General features: G+C 39.5%; 2 protein-coding genes across 4 annotated transcripts; both read right to left on the minus strand.

Annotated features, from left to right (window-relative positions):
• Nucleotides 1–374: 374 nt before the first annotated feature.
• LOC310932963 (guanine nucleotide-binding protein G(o) subunit alpha-like) lies at nt 375–8,655 on the minus strand (the record flags this gene model as incomplete). The annotated part of the gene is made up of 10 exons (XM_083896378.1): nt 375–565; nt 1,025–1,112; nt 1,990–2,061; nt 2,175–2,304; nt 4,582–4,710; nt 7,320–7,480; nt 7,558–7,650; nt 7,748–7,839; nt 7,921–8,056; nt 8,617–8,655. 10 exons carry the CDS (start codon nt 8,653–8,655, stop codon nt 375–377), a joined length of 1,131 nt encoding a protein of 376 aa, XP_083752504.1.
• Nucleotides 8,656–11,505: 2,850 nt separating this feature from the next.
• Nucleotides 11,506–25,978, minus strand: LOC310932867 (ethanolamine-phosphate cytidylyltransferase-like; the record flags this gene model as incomplete). 3 transcript variants are annotated; one of them, XM_083896251.1, is made up of 13 exons in its annotated part: nt 11,506–11,620; nt 12,500–12,588; nt 12,708–12,773; nt 12,864–12,929; nt 13,023–13,100; nt 13,192–13,274; nt 14,139–14,271; nt 15,141–15,182; nt 15,263–15,347; nt 15,438–15,504; nt 16,612–16,773; nt 17,307–17,395; nt 25,848–25,978. In XM_083896251.1, 13 exons carry the CDS (start codon nt 25,976–25,978, stop codon nt 11,506–11,508), a joined length of 1,206 nt encoding a protein of 401 aa, XP_083752377.1. The 3 variants fall into 3 exon arrangements, with proteins under 3 accessions (XP_083752377.1, XP_083752376.1, XP_083752375.1); XM_083896250.1 differs by having other exon boundaries at nt 14,139–14,277; XM_083896249.1 differs by having other exon boundaries at nt 14,139–14,286.
• Between the last annotated feature and the right edge of the window lie 457 nt (nt 25,979–26,435).

A 26,435-nucleotide genomic window follows, 5' to 3' on the forward strand; every position in this document is an offset into this window, starting at 1 on the left:
AAGGCATGAAAATTAAACTGTACATTGTTCTCATGGAAAATATGATCACTCATTGACCCATTTATTTATCGATTTCATGATAAAACTGTATGTATATATTTGAAGTGAGTTTTCATTAATAAACTAATCATGTTGTAGGCCCTTGCTGAAATTACCACAACAGATTGGTTGGATGATCATTTGGAGACATTTACTATGTCAAGACAGAAAATATTCAACTAAAAAGTGATGCAATTTTATATAAATTGCAAATAAACATATATCAAGACATGGGCATCAATAAATATTTTTATTTAAAATGTTTTAAAATGAGAATTCGCAGCTTTAAAAAAATGCATCAAACAGTAAAATAAATGACAGTCACCAGGTGACGTTTAAAGCAGCTGCACAGTTCCAAGGTTCAGCTTGATGATCTGATCTATGACCATGTGGAAGACCACCTGCACGTTGTTGGTGTCCGTTGCGGTGGTGTAGTGGTGATACACGAGCTTGTCAGTGCTGTGGTTACATGATGAAAATAAAGCAGTGATGTGATGGGCAGCAGCATCAACATCACTGTCTGCTCCTGGGTTAGTACAAAAAAAGAGGAATGTTTGTAGCAAATGTAGAAACATCTAAGTCAAAAGTCAGGAAATATTGATCAAACAAGAGCAGCTGAAAGAGAATCAATTCATTACACACAAATAATGATGCTCTGACGTCAAGCATTACCCTCTGTTATTGTGAATAAAGCATGAAATATGCATGGACTGTATGCCTCCATGTCAGTAGGTGAATACTGTGACAATACCTGGCCCGCAGGGAATTCTGATTATTCAAGGGACATGGAGGACACACTGGCTATTCAGCAAAGAAACACATTCCTCAAGGAATTCAATAACCCAAACAAATACTTACAAGTTTAGAGTGTTCTCTGTATACCTGCAAGAGTTATGGGCCCACACTGTCAATGTATGCACCTGTGTCCTTTACCCTAGGGCATCATCTCATACACAAAAATACATTATATTCAAAATAGTTGTACCTGTATAATTGGACAGGTAAAACCTCAGGTGTCTCCCAGAATGAAGAATCTTTTCCCGAAAAAGGTCAGTCTTGTTCATGAACAGAATCTGTAGAAGAATAAAAAAAAGGCACCAGAACATGTGAATGGGGGAAATTAATGATGAAAAGATGCGTGGGTGATGTCCAGTGGACTCTCACAATTCACATTTTCAAATCATTGCTTGCATTGAAACAAGCATGTCCTCTGAAAACTCAAACACTCAAAAGTATGAAAGTAGAAAATTATCCTACAATTTATATATTGTACAAAATTAAGAAATTGACAAAAAAGTAAAAGGGAAAAGTGTGTATATTTTAATACCACACTGCACAGTGTGCAGGATTAGTTGATGGTTCAGTCGATAGAATAAAGACTGGAACTAAAGCACCAGTTTTATACCACTCATGAAAAACTGAAATATCTTAAATCTTGGACATTCATATTGTCCGGAATTAGGGTTCAGTGAGTCTGACAGGAACTGGTTGCGTTGGTTGAGTTACTCAAGTGTAATGTACAACAAATACTGAGCGAGGGGAGTGATCTATGCTCAATGGCACCACATTGTCAGTATGAAGGAAAACAAAGAGTTTAACAGCGGTAACCAAGTGAACTGAAACAGAAGTGCTCCACCTCAGTTACAGTTTGTGTATGTCAGATCACACACTTCAGCTCATAATTCTTCACCACACTATATAGAGCACCAGGTAGCTGATGTAAGGCAATATAAAACACTCAGAAACAACGCAAAGTAATTATGGCAGGAAGACCTACTGTTCAAATCCACAGAAATGTGTAAGCGGCATTTTTACTCGGCAACTCATCTTTTCACCTGCTGTACTCATAAAAGATGAAGTTGGTGGTTGGCTGTTGTGCCCAAAACAGTCAGATGAGACCATTGTACAGGATCCCCTGAGATCCTAACAGACAGTAGAAACTAAACTTACCAGTGAGGTGTTGTTGAAGCCTGGGTTGGTGCAGACTGATGTAAAAAGTTCAAGACTTTCCTGGAGCCGATTCTTCAGGCAAAAAAAAAAAAAAAAAAAGTAGGTAACCTTAACTCTGCTGAGTATGAAAATAAATGCCACACAGCACACATGCAACTTTGTATGTATGAAAGTGTTTTTCATACCACTGAGGTCTCCTCCATCAGCGCCATATCGTAACTGCTGAGGGCCACGACAAATAGCATGACCTGAATACAGTCGAAGCAACTGAGCCACTTCCTTCTCTCACTCCGCTGGCCCCCGACGTCATACAACCTGTCAACATGCAAAAACAAAACCTCACTTTTTATATGATCACAGAAAACGTGCATGACAACCACATGATTCTTGAAAATTTATAGAGTTATAGATTAATCTATATGTTGAAAACTCACCATATGTTTCTGTGAGAAAACGTCACTTTCTGTGACGTAAATATGCTCATTAAAATGATTAAAAGCATTCACTGGTGTAAAAGCAGTGCTGCACAGGAAGTCAACTCCATGTATCAACTTTAATGGCAGAAACATACATTGCAAATTTGTTATTAAAGCTAAAATAATATTTAATTAAGAAACCCGGGACATCACATATTCAATACAATGGGTGTTTTGCCTGCTGCTTTCTATCAAGTTTCAATTCCGGCCTACCAAGGGGAAAAAGTTTGGTGGCACCTCTGCTTTTGAGAAATTGTGGGGCCATCTATTTCAAAACAATCTGGCACAGAGCGAGTCTGGCGGTCTTGGTGACACAGGTAATGAGCCCCCATTTGAGACAGACGGTCTCCATGATGTCTCCAGGTGTATGATTGTGCCAGTCATGTCAGACGCAATGAAGCGTTTATGCCCCAGGTCAACAGTCGGTTTTAACAAGCTGAGAGACAGTAAGTGTTAACTGTTGTATTTCACAGCAGCACTTTATGATGACAAGTTGGCTTCTTTTTTTTTAGTGGAAGAGCAGGACCAATCCAGTGAAATTAAAGACCTGATGCTTTTCAATTCCTGAAAGCATAATGCATCTTTTTATAAAGAAAACAATTTAGTCACTGCAGAGAGCATCAAATCTCCATAAAGAGATTGCACTAAATCGTTTACATGGATGTGTAGTCTGTTCAAATTAAATACAACCCCAAAACAACTAATGCAGTAGTCAGTCTAAAATCAGATAAAGATAAATAACCAATAGGGAAAAATATTCCCTAGACTTATGTCCATAGAACATACATCTATTGACATGTAATAGTGTATTGTAATTTAATGCTTTGTGCCAAAAGAATACCAACTGATTCACAAAGTTAAGCCTGCTCATGTGGAAGCAGATACAGCAAATGCAATATTCATGAAGTGCTATACAATATGAATTTGGATTTCAATGACCCATGTAGTGAATGGCGTCACTGGAACGACGGGGAGCATCATGAATGCTTGGTTTCTCTGTGCACGAGTTCAAAGGGGCAAGGGAGGAGGTGTCAGTGTTTTCATTGCTATACTTCCCCACCACATTTTATTCCTGGAAAAACCAGGCAGAGGGATGCCATTAATATTTCATGTCCAAAGTGCACCCGGGCAGCTGCCTCCCTCAGCTTTGAAGAGTTCAGCTTTCGTCAGAGACACTTCGTTATTTGGTGAATCTCAGCAAACAGTGTCCTGAGAGCAAGTGTTTGCATCAGCTCAATGGACAGCAAATAGTATGAATAACGGTTACTCTAATTGTCATAAATAGATTTTGTTTGTTTAACCCACAGACTACAAATGGAGGATACCGACAATAAATCATTTAATGATAAAGTAATCCCACAGTGACCCAGCACTTAGGAGAAAATACGTCTTACGAACTTGTGAAATGTGCTTGTAAGCACGGCCAACACTTTATGAAGTTGCACTATTGTGTGCCATTTTAACTTAGGGAAGCCTCTATTCAAATATGGCTTTTGTGTCCCATTATTTCCAGTCAACCGTCTAATAAAACATCAAAACAAAGTCATGCTCAGTGAGGACATGCGTGATTGTGCATGTGCTGGTAGAACATGTAAGAGAAGCAATAAGCAAAAACATAACCACGAAAAAAAGTCAGGGTTAAAAATCACCTTTATAAAGATTATCCTAAAAAATAGACATACCATTTTTTTGTATTATCATTAGTATTATATTATTTATTTTTTAAATCAGTCCACATCTTAAAAATGTAGAGTTTTTGTGAATTTCGTTTTATTTATATTTTCCATATGTTTGTGGTCAAGTTTCACATTTTTTTTTAGGTCTAATATTTGCATTATCATCAAGCTTCTTTTGGAATTGGGATTGGAATTGGTTGAGGCTAAAGAGAAAACTAATAAATAATACATAAAACATCTCAAGTCGGTTCAAAATGCAAAGACTTCCGTTATTGCTTAAAGAATAAAAAGGTGAAATCAAGAATTTAACTAACAATAAATGTAAAATATGATGCTCAAAGTATCTTTGTGAGTTCAGTGCAACAAATTAAGCTTTTATTCTTATGATCTTAACATGAAGCATTATTTTTATAAATATAACATTAAAAACTCGGTCTTACCGAAAGATTGTGTCATTAACTTGAAACTGCGTCTCAATGATTCCACAGGTCCGCACTCTCACTCTCAGAATGTCTGCCTCAGTGGGAATGTAGTTGGGAGTGATGATCCGAGTCATGTTCTCAAAAAAACTGGAGGTTAAAGAACAAGAATAAAACAGTTTAGATTTAATTTCAAAATCTTAATATTGGCAGATAACGTCTGCACAAATGATGACATTTGAGGTTTTATGTTACCTAAAATGTGATCTTTTTATTGATGTTAAACAGTCACAACAACTTCTGGGCTCAATTTCCTCTTTTAATGAATTAAAAATGTGTTTGGAATTACCATTTGTTCCTTCCCATAATAAAAAGGAAAAAGATAAACTGAACAACCACATCAAAACCACTCACTTCCCTTTACACCAGCTGCATTTCTCTTTAGAAATAATTCATAAATTACAAGCTTAGATTAAAAACACTCAGCGGTGCAGACCTGAAGCAGTTCTGAAATGTTGTGGAAGGGTTCAGGGTGAAATGATGCAATATTGTTAGTAGTTTCCTCTGCTTAGCATACATCACGAAATGTTAAAATGAAAAATGGCCACTGGTTAGTTAACATGGTCAACTTATTATGCCCCACTATAAATGAAGTCTTTATTTCAGTAAACCTGTCTAAGACAGGCCCAGCACTACAGAACAGCCAAAGACATTTAACTACTAACTAAGACATGAACACTGCACATATTGAGCATTGTGTATATATAAGCTACCTTGTTTTGGTTAAATGAATCTTAAAAACATACACCCACACTGTAACTTTCATCTCTCAGTATCCACAAATGTAAAAGCTTGGCCTGATTTCAATAGAGTTCTAAGTTGCATCTTTAGCCAATGTCCCCTAAATGCGAATTTTTTTAAGGCAACAATAACAGTCGAGTTCATGCCAAAGCTAACGTCATTTTAACCATCAAGGTGCCTTAAGGTCCTGGGGAAGTCAAGCGTGTCACGACGCAGTCAAATCCAATATTCCTGCAGGAACAAATCAATGTGGGGTCGAGCAAAGTGAGAACAGTAAAAAGAGCCGGCCGAGTTTCATATCATCCTCCAGCTCCAACCTTATTGAGTTTCGATAATGAAGCTGTCACATCTTCATCTTTCTCTGTCTGGCCAGCCTGAAGTTTGACTTGGCAAACATCCTTGCTGCCTCAGAGATAAGGACTCCTAATCAGTCAGTTTATTTCAAGTTCAATGAAAACTAAAAATGTCTCTTACTTTCAAAGTATGCAGTGGTCGTCACGGTTTGTGCACCTGCATAGTGGTGGCAGAATTATAAATTCGTACAAAAAGACGTGATCTATTCACAGAGATCATGAAATAAGCAGTGGATGGAGACAGATGTCTGCCTATTCTTTTCAAGAGGTGGTTTAACACCTGACACTCTGACTGAGGTAGAGTACAGTATAAAGAGGGCATATATCACATCTGCTGCCTGAATTTGTTGGCGTGACCGACTATTAAGCGGCCAATCTCCTGCATTTTCCTTCTACATAAAGTCAGCAATGTGGTATCTATCTATAAAGCAGGTTGTGTCTGTGAAGGGCATATCTCACTGACCCGTTAGTCAGATCGCCCTAAGATTATGGATATGGGTTGAGCATGGGCCGATGGTGTGGATCCTTTTCACGTTTTTTTGAGTAATTTTAATTTATCGCCGATTTATCACTCTATAACCAGGCAGGGGCGCCGTCAGAACACACTAGCCTATCACTCCGAAAACCTCAGTCCTACACAAACTTCCAACCTCAGAGGATTTATCTGTCCAGTGGATACATGTTATATATGACAGCAATGTGCCTGCTAGAGCCTGCAAATGATCACTTTTCCAAATGCAAACTGCTGTTAGCTCCCAGTAGCCTCTGTGGCTGATTTCATTTCCTGTCCCTTAAGTTTCATTTTGAAGGTAGACCTAAAGAGATACTACTAAACAGGGCACTCTGAACAGGGCTGTTTTGGCAGGGTGATTGAACTGCTGTGATTGAACATTGATCCAATTTGAACAAAATTTCCATGGCATGATTTGCGTTACGCCTAATGTGGTTGTGCAGTGTTATGTTAGCCTTTACGTTCCTTGTCATGCATTACCATAACTGAAACTATCTTCTTCAGCTCCCACTGTAGGAATACATACTTCCTACGGGCACTGCACTAGTTTAACTAATGTGTCAAAAATGGATTATTGACTGAGATAATATCTCATTTTAATCAGTGGCATCGAAGTAGGAGCCCAAGCGATAATGCCATTTTGCCAACAAAAAACAATTATTCCACTCTTCAGTTAACAAAGAACTCTTCCGCTAGTGATATAACACATTAGTGAGTTAGGATTTTATAACATTATACTGGTTCCGCTTTTTTAAAAATGGAAATAATTTTACGGCTGAAGGGGAGAAGTTGCAAAAAACTGTTCTACTTGCATACACTACTGTACTTGTTTCACAATCATTTTAAATTGTAACGTATTTTACAGATTCTACAAAAGTGCCCTCACACTGCAGCATCACCAGGTTGTCGTGTTTGAGTTCAATCATGTGCGTTTCACCTCCTCCACCCTATAACTCCCATCTCCCTGATGTCTGTTAAAAAGTGTGATTTAATTTGGTTCAAATTTCAGCCTCCCATTCCACAGGAATAATTTTCCAGAGGACGAGTCGTCAGTCGTGGAGGTGCTGCCGATCACTCGAGATCACTGTACTCACTAGAGTGCCGAGTCATTCAGCTCAAACTCGTAGCCTCTGGCTGCAGCAGCCTGCACACACTGGTCGGCCCAAAGCGCGCAGAAAGCGTGAGCCATGAAAGGAAGCAGCTCCTGGTCATCCCCGAAACACTGGCCGCAGGACAGGATGGAACGAGCATGCATCTGCAAAAGGACACATGTTGATAAACACTGACATCTTGTTTGTTTAAAAGGGGGTTTTTGCAATGAAAAAACAGAACTTTGTTCTTCTTGTTTGCGAGGTTTATCCTCAGCATTCCCATGCCTCGGAGAACAAACTTCATAGAGGTCAGAAGGTTGTCGAGTACAGCTGGCTGTGAAAGGAAAACAATAATAGAACAGATTATTCCATGGATTTTGATCTTCTTCCTTTTACACTGATATGTTAAAATGAAGTTTAATCTGGCCTACCTTGAAAGTGACGAGCTCCTGCTTGGAGAAGCCATGACTGTGAATTATCTTTATCTGTTTGATAAGAGTACTCTTTCCACTCTCTGCAGCTCCTGGTGCACAAAAACCAGAGGACCCTCTTTTCACCTTTACCAAACACCAGAAAATGTGACAGCCTTCCTCTGTTAACTCACCAAGCATCAGGATTCTCACCACGTTCATCTCAGTCCTGGCATGTTCGCAAAGGTCCTGCTCTATTTTCGAGCTCTGGAGTTTGGCCTTTTTATCCTCCTCTGTAACCTCCCGCTGAAGGCACATTCTCATGCAGATCTACAAAGACATTCACAGTTATGTTAAATGTTAAAATATTTTTTAAGCAAGCACATTGGTAAAGTAAGGCAGATATCACAATTACCAAAAAAATTAATTACGCAATTTTGCTATTAGGCTAACGTAATATGAATCACTCTACTGTTGTGTTTCAACAATGTACGACATAACGGAGATAAAAGAACACAAACACTGTATAAAAACGGTTACCACAGTGTAAAATGTGCAAAGTAAATTATATTTTTTAGAGAACAGGCCAGGAAAGCCGCAAGTGTACATAATAAATGTATTAATGGTTCAGCTTCGCTTCCTCAGTTTCACCTAAAGAGGTTAATTCTGTTCTCTTTCAGTTATAAACAGCTCCAGTTTAAGTACCATAATGACACAGAGGTATATACTCCTATACCTTTAAAATGTATTCATATACCATTAACTGAGCAAACCTTTGAATCCAAAAATTGTCTGAGGTGTCTGGTCACTGTGTTGAGGTGAAATAACACAAAACTTCGACTGAGGACGGTCATTGAGGCTAATACAATTGAAGCTAACGAAAGTAGTACCTGCAGAGGGGCCGGTAGAAATTTAAGACAACAAAGCATCGTTGCTTCCGTTTTCTTTTCTTTTCTTTTGCTCTGTACGTCGAAGTGTTTGATTCACAGCACAAACCCGCTCACAGGTGACACACGTCGCTGTTTGACGCACAACTGAAGGTCTAATTAGGGTTCATTAGGGACACGTGTGCGCAAGCCTGGTGCTGCTTTCAAGTCAGCTTGGACAAAAGAGACTTCCTTTATTCTCTTTCAAACTAAACGTACACAGTTGCACTGCAGTTAATGCAGTGGCTCCATAATAGGAACAATCTGCAACTAATACACCTTAATTGTCTTAAACTGATTTATTATGTCTTCCAAAATCACATATTTCTTTGCTGTCAGTTTGCCATGCTTGTAATTTGGTGCCACCTACTGGACTGTTGATGTCCCCACACCTTTAAGGGATTAAACATGTCATTATGAATCCTCCCCAAACAGTTTCCATGCTGATATAAAATGGGTGGCACAATCACAATAAGACACAATTCAACAAAGGCTTATTTCCATTGAGGTTTCTTTGAATAGCTGAATTTGTCAGTGGACTATGTGGATTTTCATATTCATTTTATTTATTATTATTCATACTGATTTCACCAACCCCCTAAAAAACAATATATTCCTCTGTGGTCCATACAAACAAATGTCAAAAGTTGTGTAAGTTTGATATAACTTTAAAGGTGCATTATGTAATAAATCTAAATCAACTGGCCATAAAATCCTCGTAATATGTTAAAGAGACTAATAATAATAATATGTGAAAGGAATAATGTTCATATAACAAACTGAACTCACCAACAACAACAGTACAGCCAAAATATTTGCATTAAAAAATATATTTTGCAGACTGCAAATCATGTTTATGTTTTGAAATCATATTTTGGCATGTGGCGCCACCTACCACCGTCTACCAATCATTGCAGTCAGTAGAGTCTCAGCTGCCGCGCAACCACGGGTTGCCAGTTACATCAGAAAATGAAACCTAAAAGACCTCTGTATTTTGAATTTGAATGTAGTAACCGTTTTTGGCCACATTCTTACATAATGCACCTTTAAATTTTAACCTAGAGCTGAATCTAGCACCTGCAAAACTTTTTTCTCAGAATGTTCTCTTTTAGTTGCAGCAAAATATAACCAGAACACATCCAACCAGTAACACACAGTGCAACCACTAGGAGAAAGTTTGAGTTTTTGGTTCCCATAACGTTTAGGGAACGTTTAGGCTCCTGTCTAACTAAATGTTACTTTTTGGTTTGGTTGAGCCCAACCTTAGGAGAACCATGTGTGTTGGCAGGGTCATGATTTAAACTGATTCTTAAACATATTTTCTCATTCGGTTACAATACAAAGCTGATTAAGCTTTCCTCTAAAATAAAAACCCTTACAGAACTTTGCAGGATAGTGTGTTCCTACCTCTGGTATCCCGAGCTTACCTTTCACACAGTGACTGGTGTCCAGTGTCTAATTATTGAGGGAATTAATTAGACGTGAGAGTCCTCTGATAAAAAAGACAAACAGCCTTTCAGAATAAAACTGTGATTATTGTCCACAATAACATACCGCAGTCCCATCAGCCACTGCAGTATTTTGTCAATAACATACAGATTATAGCCTATACTGAATGCATTCCAACTTGACATACAGATATATTATTTCGCTTCTTTTTTTTTTTCTTATACACAATATGAATCTATACAGTCGTTAATGGAGAAGAGGTGAGTAAAATATACATCTACAAAAAATATATATTATTTTAATCCCACTTAATATAGAGACATGATAAATTGTCCGGGGCTCAGAAAAGACAGTACGAGGTCTATTTTTTTTTTTTTTATATATAGTCAATACTGAGCGTATTTCGTCGCACTATGAAAACTTAAAGGTTAAAACCAGTCAGAGGAGTGTTACTTTTGAAAAACAATGCACTCAAAATGTCAGGCGTGCAGGTTTTTTTTTTTTTTTTTTACAGTGTGCATTTTTGTCGTTTAAAAACCTGCCGTAACTACAAAACCAGAAGATTTCTGACAGGTCTGGAGTAGGATCAGGTATATACAGTACATGAGGTCCCAAAAGAGTATATCAAAAGTTTTCGATAATATTCTTGGTTGGATAAAAGTGGAGGATTGTTCCCCCTAATGCTGTAGTGGTTTTTACCGTCCACCACACAGCCTGAAGTCACTTCATTATACATACATATATACACTATATACAAAGATAAATCAGTGGTAGGGCTACACCCAGTGTTGAGCAGACAGATTCAGGTTTGTCTTTGCTATAGTTCAGTGCCTGTCCAGCATTACAGATCCCTGCATGTTCTCCTTATATGCCTAAATCCCATAATATATAATATTTAGAAATGGAGTACCTTTTTTTTTTTCTTTTTAAATAAAAAAATAAAATAAAAGTACACAAATATCCAGACACAGATTAGTGGTATAACTTCCTTGCTCTGACAGTTGTTCTGTTAAAAAACAAAACGTACACATTTGTCGGATTTCTTGCATTTCTCCACAGGTGTTTGCATATGCAGGAATATATTAATACACAGAGGACTACCCTCCACGCACGCACACACACACACACACACACACACACACACACACACACACACACACACACACACACACACACACACACACACACACACACACACACACACACACGATATACCTGATAATCCCACTGCTGACTATGCCAATCTGGCTACAAACAGGAGACCGTTTGTATGGAGGGTGTCAATGTCATTGTTATATAAAAAAAAGGCTGATTTTGACTGTACATGAGATTTGTTTCAATTGAGCTTGTCAGCGTTGTAATGACACTTGGTTGATCGGTGCAATTTTTTGGGGGGGGTCTGTCCTACAGCACAGCCTGGGATCGCTCTTTAGTCTTTTCTTCCTCTTTCCGCTTCATGGCCTGGATCACAGCGATTTCTTTGGCCTCTTTCTTCTGGTTTCTCGCTTCAAACAGCAACCTAAAGCAAACCAGAGGAAATCATCAATCAATCAAATAATAAAAAACATGTTTACAGACCTGCAAGTCAATGTCATTGTGTTTTAAGTTGGAGCCAATTCCTGTGTTTAATTATTTCTATTATTTAGATAATGTACTCATATCCATGTCCTGTATATGGAGTCCAGCAGCTTAGTGGTGTAGCAGACCGGGAGAGCATATAGTCAGATATGTCCAAAGTCTATAGTTTGCGGGCAAATCACAGCCCTCTGTCAGATTTTGTACTGCCCACAGCTTCTGTTTCATAATGCATTATTTAAAGCCAGGGATGGACTGGGACAGAAAATTGGCACCCCCATTATCTCAGCTGGTAAGGAGTTGTCCCATGATATATTATGATATCTGACTCCAGATGTTCATTTGTTCACTCCTGCGTGGATCAGATTTGATTTGATCTAATTTTTTTTACATTGCCATTTCAAAATAATCATTGTGACAACATGACAAATAATTTTAACATTTCCTAAGGCCTCAACGAGCCAACAAATATTCATATTTTTACTATGGAAGAGCCTCTGCAGAAAGATTTGCTTTTTTCAGGCAAATAAAACTGTCTTTTTGGTTTTGAATGTCTTTTGGAAAGAGAAGACACATTTAAACACACCAGGATGTCCCGATAACACATTCAAATCTGCGTTGCTAGGTCCTCCACATGATAATTTAGCCTCAAACACTTCAATTATGAAATGCTGATATCACACACACTAAAAACCATTCCCATTGTCTGCAGAGAAGAAAAATAGCGACGTTTTTCTGAGAGACCGGGCTGTAATTCTAGTAATGAGTCAGCTGTATCCTATTTATACCATCTGTTAAATGTTTTGCCTGGCAGATATGATACCTGTTTTTGATTATCCTCTGCACGATGGCGTCTGTAGTGAGGCTGTTCCCACTGTCAACGGTGCGAAGGATTCCTTTCCTTCTGGGCTCCTAAATATGAGGAAAACATGAGATGGACTTTCTATGTAAATTATTTCACACACACACACACACACACACACACACACACACAAAAAAGGTCCATGTAATGTGGTAGTGTTTTTACTTACAGCATACGGGTCTGAGCCGTCTTTGCCAGGGTATATTTCTGTCTTCCCATGACAAACAAGATCCACCTAAGGACACACAGCCATGTTATTATTTTACATATATCTTTTATTCTTTTGAAAACTATGTTGATGACAGTTAAATGGCGTTTACCATACCTTGAAATGATCTAGCAAATCCTTTGTGACTGCAAAGGGCGCCCCGATCACCACCTCTGACACGTACTGTGACCAAAGCGACACGTAACATTCATTATTAATGCACATAAAACATTTACAGTATAAACATGTGTTGACAAGGAGTAAGCAAGAACGCACTCGACAGGCCAGTACGCTCAGGGTTCTTTCGTGGACATTCATGATGGGGTAGTTTTTCCCTTTGTATCGATTCACCTCCTGCAAAAATAGGAACAAAGCAGAAATGGACATAAAATGCAAACACTGTGGACTGTGGAAGGCGGCGAATGACGCAAATGTAAACACTCACCTGATCAAAATGCAACCCTACAATAATGTAAGGCTTTGCAGCGAGTTTATGAACCGCTTCCAGGAAGTCTACATGGCCGATGTCTGACAAGAGTCCAGTCAAGGGCAACGGTTGATTATACATTCTGATATTGGCATCATTGATTTTATATACTTATCAGCAACTATATATCTGCTCGACTGCTTGTTAATGCAAACATCAAATCAACCAGTCAACCAACACATTCTGCACGAAGACATGGTCAAGACAAACTGCTGATGTTCAAACAGGGCATCAGAATGATGAAGAAAGAAACAGTTGATCTATTGGGATTTTTACGCACAATAATCTCTCGGATTTACAATCAATGGTTCTCAAAAAGAGAGAATATCCAGACAGAAGCCAGAGGAGAATGGCTACACACGTTTGAAATGATAAGAAGGAAACAAAAACTCACAACAGTAACTCAAATAACCACACGTTACAACAAATGTATACAGAAGACAATCTCTGGTCTTCTTGAACCTTGAAGCAGATGAGCTAGAGCAGCCACACTGCACACATGCATCTCCTGCCACTTTATTACGATGAGTCTATATGATATTCAGTACTGTATCGGTCTGATTCTGCCTAAAAGCACTACAGCGGATATCTGAAAAAAGAAATAAATGAAATCCAATACATTCCAAGCACTTAAATATCACATGGATGCTTACAGGCTGTAAAGAGAGACACGCAGCACTGACATCATTTGACCACAATGTGAACGAGGGATGCACATAATCTGTCATACTGCAGCCATCGTGTGAGCAATAGGACTATAGGAAAAAAGAAATACAGGAGAGTGTCACTATGTAAAAAGACTGGAGCAGACTGGTATCAGTATCAGTTAATACAACAGTCCAACAGTCATCCTTGAATTTTCGATAAAACTAACAAAAAACTCGATCTGACCATTGAAAAGATACGAAAGAGGTCAAAGGCTCCTGCCACATAGATGATGGTGTCTCCAGGTTGAGGCTCCTGGCCTGAAGCAAACTCGATGATCTTCTGTGAAGTCTGAAGGAACTGGGACACCCCCGTCCACGGACTGTGGCCCTTCTGACCATGTGACCCCTGTGATCCAGAATCAGCCGTAATGAGCACAAACTGACGGTTACGTAATAACAGGAGCCTGTCCCAAAGGACAAAGCTTTTCAGCTTCTTAAATGTGAGTATTTTCTGGTTTATTTGCTCCATATAACAAAGAAATCATTAAAACTGATTAATTTTGGTTTGTGGACAAAACAGGACATTCAAGAACATGATTATTTCCAGGTTTCTTAAGCATTGATCAACATTTTCTGATATTTTACAGACCAAACTACTCGATTAATGGAGAAAACAATCGTCAGATTAAGTGATTATGAAAATAATCGTTAGTTGCAGCACGTTTATATCATTTTAAACTGTTGAAGCCTCTCACACTCACTACATTAAAATAAGTGAGGCTTCATGGTTTTAGGGGAGACTTTGGGTCGAGGCTATCATGACTGAATGCTGAGTAGTCCAGACCAGAATACTTGTGCTGTGTCATCGCCACCCAGTGGTGTGAAGAGTTACGTCACCGTAAAGCTGTCTTAGAATTTCCCCAGTGCAATTTTATTCAGCTCTCGCCAAATTCACAGCATTACTCTTCCAGTCTTAAATGCTCGAATGTGAACCCCAGTCTATTCCCAATCCCTGCTTCTTAGCTCCTAAGTAATTTTGCACAAACAGACGGTGCATTCACTGTTTTAATGGCAGTGGAAGGATCTGCTGCTTGACAGTTAAGTGGTTCCACAGTTCATTTAGCAGTTGTTGACCCACATAGCAACTTAAATTAATCGAATTAATGAGAAGAGCATTAAGTTAGAAGAAGATAAAGAGCCAAAATATAGTTTTTGGAATGAATCATGTGACATTTCGAGGACTTGACGTTTGGTATCTACCTTTCCAAAGTTGTCTGTGTGCTGCTGATAGTCGGAGCTATCCTAAAGGGGAAAAAAACAGGATAGAATTAGTCTGTGTACTGTGAATAGACATCACTGAGAGACAGGAACAGTGCACTCACAATATTGCTGTGGTGTGCTTTGGTCATCAGCAGCATCCTGCCAACCAGATCTGTGGTTGAAACTCCCTGGGTTCTCTTACACTCCCTGTTGTTTCAACATAACATACAGTGTATCATCTTATGAATCAAAACACACACACATATTTTTATTTTTTTTTAAATAAAGAATGCTCACCTGTACCGCCCTGACTTCTTCACCTCTTCATATGTGTCCTTACCGTCCACCGTTAGTGTTATGTCGTCTGAAACACAAAACACATTAAAACTTTTTTTTTTAATTTAATTTAATTTAATTTAATTTAATTTAATTTAATTTAATCTTTATTAATACAGGTTGTCCCATTAAGACACGGGGTCTCATTTTCAAGAGAGACCTATCAAAGTCAATACAGAACACAACAATAAAAGAAATGGTGCCAAGTGAGTATATAAATTAAAATACTAGGAGCAAGTTCCCAAAGATGCCCTCTCCAGTGACTCTAGTGTGGTTTTTCTTCGCTTTTCCAGTAGCGATAGTACCTGGGTACCTTTTACTACTACCTTTTTACTAATCCAAGCGAGCTGAGCCAATACTGCAATTAAACAGTTAAAAAGACTTAAAAATCCTGAAAACTTGCATTAATCTCCAACATTTAGCACATAAATCTCAGCCATCACAACCCCTGAACTGAAGTACTGATTCTAATTCAGATACACCAAAAACAACTGTTTACAAGTCACTAGTCACTAGTTTGTGTGTGTCCCGTGTAAAACAAAGTCAAGGCACTTTTGTGCAGCCGTGCTGAGATGACTCTGCACACGTTGTGGAAGTACTATAGTAATGGAAAACGACCTAAACCGTGTAGAGTCGGCTATGCCATGCCATGCCGAAACGAGGTGAGCCGTGCTGGGACCATGTAGTGGAAAAGCGGCATAAAATATATTTTTTAAATCTGCTAAGGGAATAAGATAAGATAGACAGCATGAGATAGAAAAATGCCTTTTTTGCCAAGCTCTGTGTGGAGGAGGATACATATGTGGGCAGCAGGTGTAGGATAGATAACACACTGAGTCCAAAATGGTTCATTCTCGCTCACAAAATGTAATAGTCTAGACTAAATTCTTTCCTTTGGCTGGTGTAAGTTTGTTTGTTTACTGTTGACAGTTTCAACTGCACTTCCTGCAATCTTCCTCAGAAGTTTCTGTGAGGGTGGGGTTGCACCGTCACTCCAACCTGGACAGCAACAATATTGCAGGAAGTGCAGTCAAAACTGTCAAGGTAAACAACCTTACACGAGTCACAGAAAAAACTGGAGTTTAGAACTACATCCTGTGTCTAAACAAAGTCATCAGTCAGTGACATGCTTTACCTCCGTGCACACAGAAGTCACAGTTGTACTTGTCCAGAGTCTGGAGGGTGGTGACATAAGGCGCTCCTTCGACAACCTCGTCCACCCATTTTATGGCCCGCACCATCTTGTATCTCTCCTCCTGTGTGAAGACTGGTGGACCCTTGTGCTTTGCAATCTCACCTTCAAAACAGACAACAAATGTTCACTGTTGACACACATAGATAACAGAGCCAGATGTTAATAGAACTGAGACAGCAACATTTATATGGTTTCTTTATATAATGTATATATAAAAAACCTAAGCGTAGCACTATCTTTATTGCAGAGCCATTTTTACGATCACATCAGCTGAGGGGAAGATTGCTGATATCGGTCCTGACCCTGACTTTAGAAGTCATCTTGGTTATCACGGTGTCAGAATGCCCCAGTGCGCCACGGAAGGGTGAGACACGATTGCAGAGTTGCCGCGTGTCTGTCATAACAACCTCTCCTAAGTGTGCAGGCCTCAGCTGGTGCCTGACAAGTAATGATGGGACTGTGGAAAACACCCAGAGGCTACAGGCACCATGTCTACCCAGATTCATCAGGTACAGTACATGCAACGCAGGGCAATAGGGACAAAATATCAGGAATGGGCAAAGGCGAAATATTAGTATGTAGCTTCCAAGAATTATGCTCCAATATCAGGGTTACTAGGTCTGAGCTTTACTTACTGTCTGTGTGCACTCCGACAATGAGGTAATCTCCCATGGCCTTAGCCTGCCGCAGCTGATTGGAGTGGCCGTAATGCACCATGTCATAGCTAAAATATAGAAGAACAAGTCATTTACACAGATCACGTTAATGAGCGAGGTACAAAATCAAATAAAACAAAGATCATGTGAATTTCTTGAACTATATCAAAGCACATGCACACGGCAGAGTTGTGGCTGGCACTGACACTAATTTAACCGTAGGCGTGAATGTGAGAGTGAACGGATTTGAATTTGTTTTGTTCAAAATTCAATCCAACTTTATTTATATAGCACATTTAAAACAACAGAGTTGCACCAAAGTGCCGTACAGTCTCAAATCTGTACGAACATAGTACATAAGCCCTAACCCTAATAAAGTTAGTAAAACAACACAAATAAAAGTGTGGGAAAAGCTAATGAAAACAAATGTGTCTTTAAAAGAGATTTAAAAACAGTAAGAGACGAAGCCTGCCTCACAGTTAAAGGCTACTTATTCCAGAGCTTGGGAGCTTCAGACATTTATATAAAATCAATTCTAAAACGCACAGGGAGCCAATGAAGAGTGGAAAGTACAGGTGAAATGGACGTGAAAAGATTTGGCCACTTTATTCTTCAAAGTTAAAAAATAGCAGCCACTCCTCAGTTAGTGTTAGTTAGTGAATGTTCCTGATATCATCATTTAAATCCACGCACATTAAATCGGTCATAATATCAGGTCGATGTGACACACTCTCACTGCTCTCCACCCAGGCAGCGATATCATCTGTAGATAACTACTCTAGCACAGTTTGCCGATTGCGATTGCAAACATGGCAATCTAGCATCGTAATGGAGAACAGATGAGCAGAGTCTCCCACGTCACTATCACTGTCACAGGCAGCTGACGCCAGTTTCTTCGCTGTAAACATGACACTGACGTGTGTGCTCCCACTGTGAAAATGAAATCACTGAAAAATGCTGAGAAAGAGCTGATACCAGGGATTTATTCAATGACACTCACTGAGCAGAAATGCTGCATCAGGAATTGAGCGAGAGAGTCTGAAATAGTGACGGCATTATGGCTGCTAACGTGAAACAAAAATAAATGCAAAAACTGGGATCGGTGTCAATGTAAGTGCATATTATATTACGCATCAGCACTCAGTTGCTCACTCAGTGTCATCAGTCCATCACAGGGCAAACATACAGAGATTCACTCTCACATTCAAACCTGTCCATGCACATGCAAACTCCACTGCTCCACTATATGACCCTGCATCAGCACTCCTTAGAGAAAAATACAGCATAAGCTATTAATAGCATCCTCAAAAATCAATATACAAAACAGACAGACGAATGCGGCGAGCTCTACAGTGCATACAGGACCACCGCGTTCACAGTGTTGTTTTCAGAGTGTTTTCGTGTACTGTAAATCTACACTACTTCTCGTCAAAATCCACACAAAAAGGCCACTTTTTTGTAAGTGGAGGAAGCCAAAGGTTTAACTGCATCTCGTGTCGTCAGCTCGCTGAAATGAGATCCACGTGTGCCGCCTCTGAGGGCGATAGTGCAGGCCGGGGAAGAATGTCGTAAAAAAGAAGGAGAGTTTGGAGGTGAATGAAAAGAGACCCAGACAGCGTTACATAACACCAGGACAGGCCGCCTTTCGGGTGTTATTCTAACCGAGATGCCCAGCGTGTCACTGTATTCCTGTTGTTTTTTTTAGCAGGGATGGTTCTTGGCAGCGCAGCACTGGAATGATGAAATATTAATTAGTGCAGTGTGTTAGTGGATAACCAGACAGCACCTGTGCGTCTCGAGAACAAAGCCAGCCAGACGTCTGTTCGCACAGTGATGGAAGGCGGTATGATGCGACGTGTACCTCCCTAACAGCTCTACCAGAGATATTTTGGTCATACTTGAAATGAATTTAATGTCACACTTTTGGAGATAATTGATCCAATTTAAGACAGCGGCTGAAGCTGCTTCCTTGACATACGATAGTAGGTATCAGTATCGGCCTGATACTGGTCAAAATCAATCCAAACAATGCAACAATCTTATATATTTAATGCTTCAGTTTGATACAAAATCAGCAACAGCCTTTAAGCTGAGTCAGATTATGGGAAATAATTTATTAATTTCTTTAAGGGACAAGAATATTTGTCACAGTATGTGCTTGCTTCAATTGCTTAAAATGACCAGCGCAGATGTGTTGTTCACAGCTTTATAGTGGTTTAACAGCTCTAAAACGACTGATAACAGTATCACTCCACACTAGAGTGTGTGATACCATGCCATCTTCCCTTCTCAGCATAGATGTGCACAGATAAACCTCAGGTGTGGCCTTTTGCCCTCTGACCAGGTTCATTTTCATATTCCATTTGTTTTTCTTTATGTGGTCCATACTAATTGTGACCAAAATTGCAATTCATTTATAATATCTATGAGACAGCAATATTAACACCTTTAAAGGAGTCATATTGTACCCTATTTCTCCAAGTTAACCTAGTTCCCTGGTGTCCTAATGAACATGTCTGTGACATGCTTTGGACAAAATACCATAAGAATGACGCACCACAGCAGTTCAATTACCCTGCCAAAACAGCACTGTTCAGAACGCTCGGTTTAGTAGTATCTCTTATTAAAAAAAAAAAAAAAAAAAAGGAAAAGGAAACTTAAGGAACAGAGAGGCTACTGGGAGCTAACAGCAGTTAGCATTTGGAAAAGTGATAATTTGCAGTCTCTAGTAGGCACATTGCCATCATATATAACATGTATCCACTGGACAGATAAATCCTCTGAGGCTGGAAGTTTGTGTAGGACTCTGTGCTGCACTGTGGAGCCAGGAATAGAACTTTTTCGCGAACTTTGCGAACTTGCAGTTTTCCAGATACTGTTCATTTCTGCAGTATATTTTTGTGCTATCAGACAAATTCCAACGGTTTCTGAAAGCTGAGAAGTTGCACGTCAAAGCCACCATGTGGTTATTATGGTAATTTCATGTAGGAAGCCGGCGAATCAGAAAGGAAAGAGTTGGAAATACATTCATGTATAATTTCCATTTTTTGGAAATATTGAGACAAATACTCAAACAAATGTTATTTTGAATGATGTTTTATGCTGTTCAAATTTCAAATTTAACAACTACGGTGTTTTGGGTTTTCTTAAATTGTTAATACCCTGTTTTAACTATTTTCTGGAAAAATTGGCAAAAGCAATCACTCACAGGACATTTGATGGCCCTTTTATGGCTGAAATGAGCAAAAAGCCTTTAAAAGCTGCATAAATGTAGTGTATGGCTATTGAAATATAATCAATAAAATATAAGTTGCCTCTGTGGCTGTAAAAAAATGTGAAGGGGTGCCTTTCTCCCACTTTAAACCCCTGCCCCTGAAAAGTCTGTGTAAGCCCTTGCTTCTCAGGAGCAACAGTCTCAAAGGAGCCTGGAGTGAATGAATACATCATTGATTCATTGGGGCTTTAAATAGCATGTTTGCAGTTGTGTACACACACACACACACACACACACACACACACACACACACACACACACACACACACACACACACACACACACACACACACACACGGATGTGGACTTTAACCACCGCTATGATGATGCTTCTGTGAAAACTGATCTTTCGCCCTTTAGTCACTCCTTTTCATGTCAACAAATAAGAACAGCAAGACAGAGAAAACAGGAGAGGGTCACTCCACTTGGAATTTTCCTCTGACACTGCTGACAACGCTGGGCGTGTAAAGTAAGAGCGCAGCGATGTCTGTCAGGTCTTCAGGAAAACAATGTGCTCAGTGACGGGCATACATCAGGTGTGGGCTGCAGGGGTTAGAGAAGGTTAATGTCATGAGCGATGTTGACACTGGCTCTCTTTGCATGCTCACCCCACCGGTTAATATTCTGGAATCCCAAATATTCTGCAACATGCCACCAAACCATGGATGGGCAGCCACACCTACATCGCACGAAAAGCCGACATAATCCCGTCCTTCATACGTGAAAATTCAAAACATTCATTTCGTCGCAGCACTGTGAAGCCACGCTCTTTCCACTCTCCTCTACGGGAATCAGACTGGTTTCTTCTTCTTCTCATTTAATTGATAATTACCTCAGTAAATCTTTAAACTACAGTACAGTAACAACATGGTAATAGTTGATTTCGAGAATGGCGAGGAGATAAGTGCTGCCACTAATGATTATTTTGATAATCAGTTGTTTTCTCGTTTAATCAAGTACTTGTGATGTTGATGTTGAAAAATGTTGATCGGTGTTCACCAAACATAGAAATGATAATTCTCTGAGGATTTGTTTTGTCCACAAACCAAAATTATTCACTTTTAATAATTTCTTTGTTAAATGGAGCAAAGAAACCTAAAAAATATTCACTTTTAAGAAGCTGGAAGCTGGTTTTAATTATTGAAAAAACACTTGATTATCAAAATATCAAAAATAATCGTTGTAGCCCTGAAGGAGACTATATCACAGTGATACAATGTTATTTCGAAAGTAATATCCAGGTAATAGTTTTGTCGTGAGAATTACGATAGGCTACCATCCGTGACATTCCGTCACATTAAAATAGATCATTTCAATATGACATAGTTCAAATTCACCCTTCCTTATATCACACACAGATTATCTATTGTTATTGTCAAACTTATAATTTGTGATTGATCTAGAAAGACAGATAATCTAATTCACCATTACAAAATGACTGCATATTGTTACTCAAGTGTAAAGTGTTAGAGTTCTATTAAAAAAAGTCAGAAAGCAATGGAAACTTTCTATTTGAAAAACAACAAACAGTTATTTATATATATACATATATATATATATATATATATTGCTGCAGAAAGTGTAACAGCCAACTCAGTATAGTGAAGAGAGAAGAGAATGTTATTTTCAGCAGTTGCAAACCTCACTCTTGAACTCCCTTCTGCAGGAAGTACTTCCTGATTAGAAAAGAAAATTACAGCACCGTCTGTGAACATTGTTCCAGGAGGGACACAGACGTCGACTCACAGGGCATTGTTTTTTGCAATTTTGGTCCGAGCGATGGGGGAATTTCTGTGCGCCAAAGACATTGTGAGGAATAACTGGAACATTTCTGTTTCTCGTAACTTGGATGAAGTTACCCAATAAATAAATAAAAAGTCACAGTTTGAAGAGTTAGAAAATAGTGCTGAGACTGTGAAACTGAAACTGTGGAGTGAACGTTGAGTTAAGACTGAAAACAGTTTCTTTCCAGAGTTCTGGTCAGGATTTAATAGGCTTTAGGCTAAAAAATATGCTTCAGTGACAGATCAATAGTTAGTATAACTCCTCAAACCTGTAATGATATGAAAACTTAAATAAATTGGTAAATTTGGCAAATTGCAGAGGGAATAATAGTGTGTGTGTGTTTAAAGAGCACATCTTCAGGCTTTACAAAATGCATTTGTCCGTGTTCTTATGTGTTGTTGTCAAAGTTGTGATTCATATTTTATCACATATTTAAAAAACAAAATGATAGCGATACTTGTGGCAAAATAGACCTTTTTCCTTTAATTTTTGCCGAGACGAGCAAACTTTGAAATGTGATATATTTCCAAATTTCACAAATTCAATTAAATTATTATTGTAATTTCTGTTCAGGTGTGGTGAAAATGGGGGGCAAAATGATTTCATCTGATTGCCTTTAGGTTGAATAAAGCAGCCCAAATGCGCTGTGTTCTAAAGGTTAATGGCTTTAGCCCTCCTTATTGCTGTGTTTTAACAGTAAAGATGCTTCTGATATACTGCACTTCCAGGGAGATCCGCTCCATAATGGACTATGTTAAAAAAGAGTCAAGGTGAAGTGACTGAAATATCAGAATGCAGTACGTGTATCGGAGACGACGCTGGAGAGCATTTCAACAGTTTCGCTCCAATAGTCAATCTAAAAATAAAAACTCCACCCAAACTGGTCCTTTAAACCTGTTCAGTGTGTTCATAATCAGTGGCCATCACCATCATCAACATCATCATCATGGCTGAAATAAACAAAGTCATTTTGATCTTGTTTTTTCCAGCTCAGCTCCTACAGTGAGGCTAAAATACACTGTGTTACACTCATGCCGTTAAGCGCAAAAATGTCCTATTGAAACCCACTAATATTTTAATCTCACTTCCATTAAAGCATAAAACATGTAATTAATTATATCCGATTGCCAATCTGGGTTTTTGCCTTGGAACTGATCGTATTTTTTACTACTCTCCACCAGATGCCGTCATGTTGGCAGTTTTCGGCATATGGCGAAAAAACATGCTATTTCCACTAGATGGCACTGCTGATCGCTGACATAACGCAGGCTGTAATAATTTACTTTGCTTGTAGTAAATTAAAAATAATTCACATTTTCCATCCAAAAAACATGGCGGCATTATGACTAAAACCCAGCATTTATATTTGATAATGAATTCATATTTGATATCAATAATTAGATCAGACGTGAGGGAAAATATCCAGTGAGTGAATCTTTTATTGCTCGCTTTTAAAAAAGCACATTTCTGTGCTTAGCATTACGAGTGTGTGTGTAATAATATTAGACCTCGTTAGAGCATTAAGCTCTAATTAAGGACAATGTGTTTCCAAATGAAGGGTTATTTAAACAGAGTGGTGAAACGCTCCTAACATAGAATCATGGTTGATGAAAATGATGGTTAAAATCAGATATAGTGTAAGCATTAATCAACAAACTGCACACTTTTAAAGCTGCACTCACACAGCTTGTTTGACCTTCGGTCGACTTCCGTTTGACGTGGAAAGAAGTACTAATTTTCCACGTTTGGCCCTGCCCCGCCCACAGGTGTGTTTCACATTAATCTACAACCTGTGCTGCATGAACTGTCGCACCCAGCACCGACTGACTGAGTGAATGAGTGACTGAGTGACTGAGTGAGTGAGTGAGTGAGTGAGTGAGTGAGTGAGTGAGTGAGTGAGTGAGTGAGTGAGCACCTTCCTCGCTCCCCACTGTTTTTATCCCATTAACAGTGCCATTTGTTGTGGGCTATTATACAGTAGAACTGATATTTCTTTGCGTCTGTATTGCCAAATGAGAGCGAAAGCAACAGATGGATATGCATGCTGTTTTAACACAACAGACGAAAAGACCATGAAGGAGGACGCTCAGACTCCTTAATATACTTCTTTATAAAAAAGGTGAGAGAAATTCACATTTAGTGATGTATAGGTTATGGTAGCCTGTGTAGTGGCCACACGGCGGGGTAATGGTTAGAGCTGTTCATGACATGACATGAGTTTGCATGTTCTCCTTGTGTGTGTGTGCATGTGTTTTTTTCTCTCCGGTTTCCTCCATCAGTCCAAAAACATACACAAGTTAAGCCAATCGCTCGAAACTGCCCGTAGATGTGAGTGTGACAGTGAATGGTTGTTGTTTTTTTCTGTGTGTGTGTGTGTGTGCCCTGCTATGAACTGGCGACCTGTCCAGAGTGTGACCCGCATTTCGCCCTGTGTCTTTCGCCCTGGGAAACTGTACATTAATGCCTATAAATATGTCTTTATGCTTATATAGTCATGGTTAGATTTTAATGTCTTTATGTGACAGTCAAAATATCTCAGTTTTCAAGATATATCGTCGCCCTTGTGCAATACGATAATTGATGTGTCGGGACATCAATATCAATATTTTAATTAAAGGTGCCATATGTAAGAATGTGGCCAAAAACGGTTACTCCATTCAAATTCAAAATACAGAGGTCTTTTAGGTTTCGTTTTCTGACTTATAAGTGGCAACCCGTGGTTGCTCGGCAGCTGAGACTCTACTGACTGCAATGGTTGGTAGATGGCCGTAGGTGGCGCCACATGCCTAAACATGATTTGCAGTCTGCAAAAAAAAAATGTTATGCAAATATTTTGACTGTACTGTTGTTGTTGCTGAGTTCAGTATGTTATATGAACATTATTCCTGAGTCTCTGTGACATATTAGGAGGATTTTATGGCCAGTTGGTTTAGATTTATTACATAATGCACCTTTAACAAATGAAGACGCTCTAAAGTAAAACAGACACTGCCAGTTTCACTTGCTGCTCAAATTAACGAGGCAAACTTGGGTGTTACCTAAGTTACCTAACTGAAGAGGAGTTTATATCGGATAACGGTGGAGAAAGTTGCGTTAAGAGATGCTCCATCCACGTTCAATACATAGACGTTATGTATTTTGTTCTCTATGTTGTGAATAAACAGAGAAAATCCTGCACTTTTAACTTGTTTTCTTCAGTTAGACCGATATTATTTATTGTCACAGAATCGCTGTATCGTGATATTATTGATATCGCGGACCGCGCATCGTGAGGTACCCTGTGATGCCCACCCCTACAACTGAACAGTCCATTGAAAGTTTTCTCTAGGTTCCACTGCGCCTGTGACAGCTCACACTCTGCAGCAGGCCTGTCACCTGTGAAGGACCCACACACTCTGTCCAGATGTGCTCGATGCATATATCGTCACATCGTCATCACACAGTCATCGGTCGTTACTCACCAGCCGTCGCACCACACCCGGATTCTTCGCCTCCTTTTCTCGGGGCTGCACGCTGCAGCGCCGGGGGTCGTGCCTGCGTCTTTGCCGGCTACTGTGTTCACTTGGTGGCTGTGGTGACCGTTCTTGATCATCGTGAAGCCGGTGATCACTCTCTACAACCAAGACCGTTGGATACGGGACGACTCCCGCAGAGCAGGACGATGAACGGGTCAGATGTGCGTGTCTCTGTATCAGGACAAGACAGCCGGTTCCTCTGTCAGCAGCAGCAGCAGCAGCAGCAGCGGCTCTCCAAGTGCGATGCGCAAAGAGCCTCCTCTCTGCCGGCGACGCAATTACGCACGACGCACGGCGCGTCAAGTCAACCAATACGCTCAAACACACCACGAGGAAACACCGACGTGTTCAAAAAAAAACAACGCTACACGCCACTGTAGTCTGTGACTTTTATTTTGAAAAGCCCGACCGCGGAGCTCCGTGTTTACGGTGACGAACTTGACGGAAGTTGAATCGTACGATGAAGGCGCAGCTGAACGACGCGGACATGTTGTTACATAACAGCAGCTTCTCCACTGAACGTCATGTGACAGT

Source organism: Microchirus variegatus, assembly GCF_963457635.1.
Source record: "Microchirus variegatus genome assembly, chromosome: 10".
NCBI classification, from domain to species: domain Eukaryota; kingdom Metazoa; phylum Chordata; class Actinopteri; order Pleuronectiformes; family Soleidae; genus Microchirus; species Microchirus variegatus.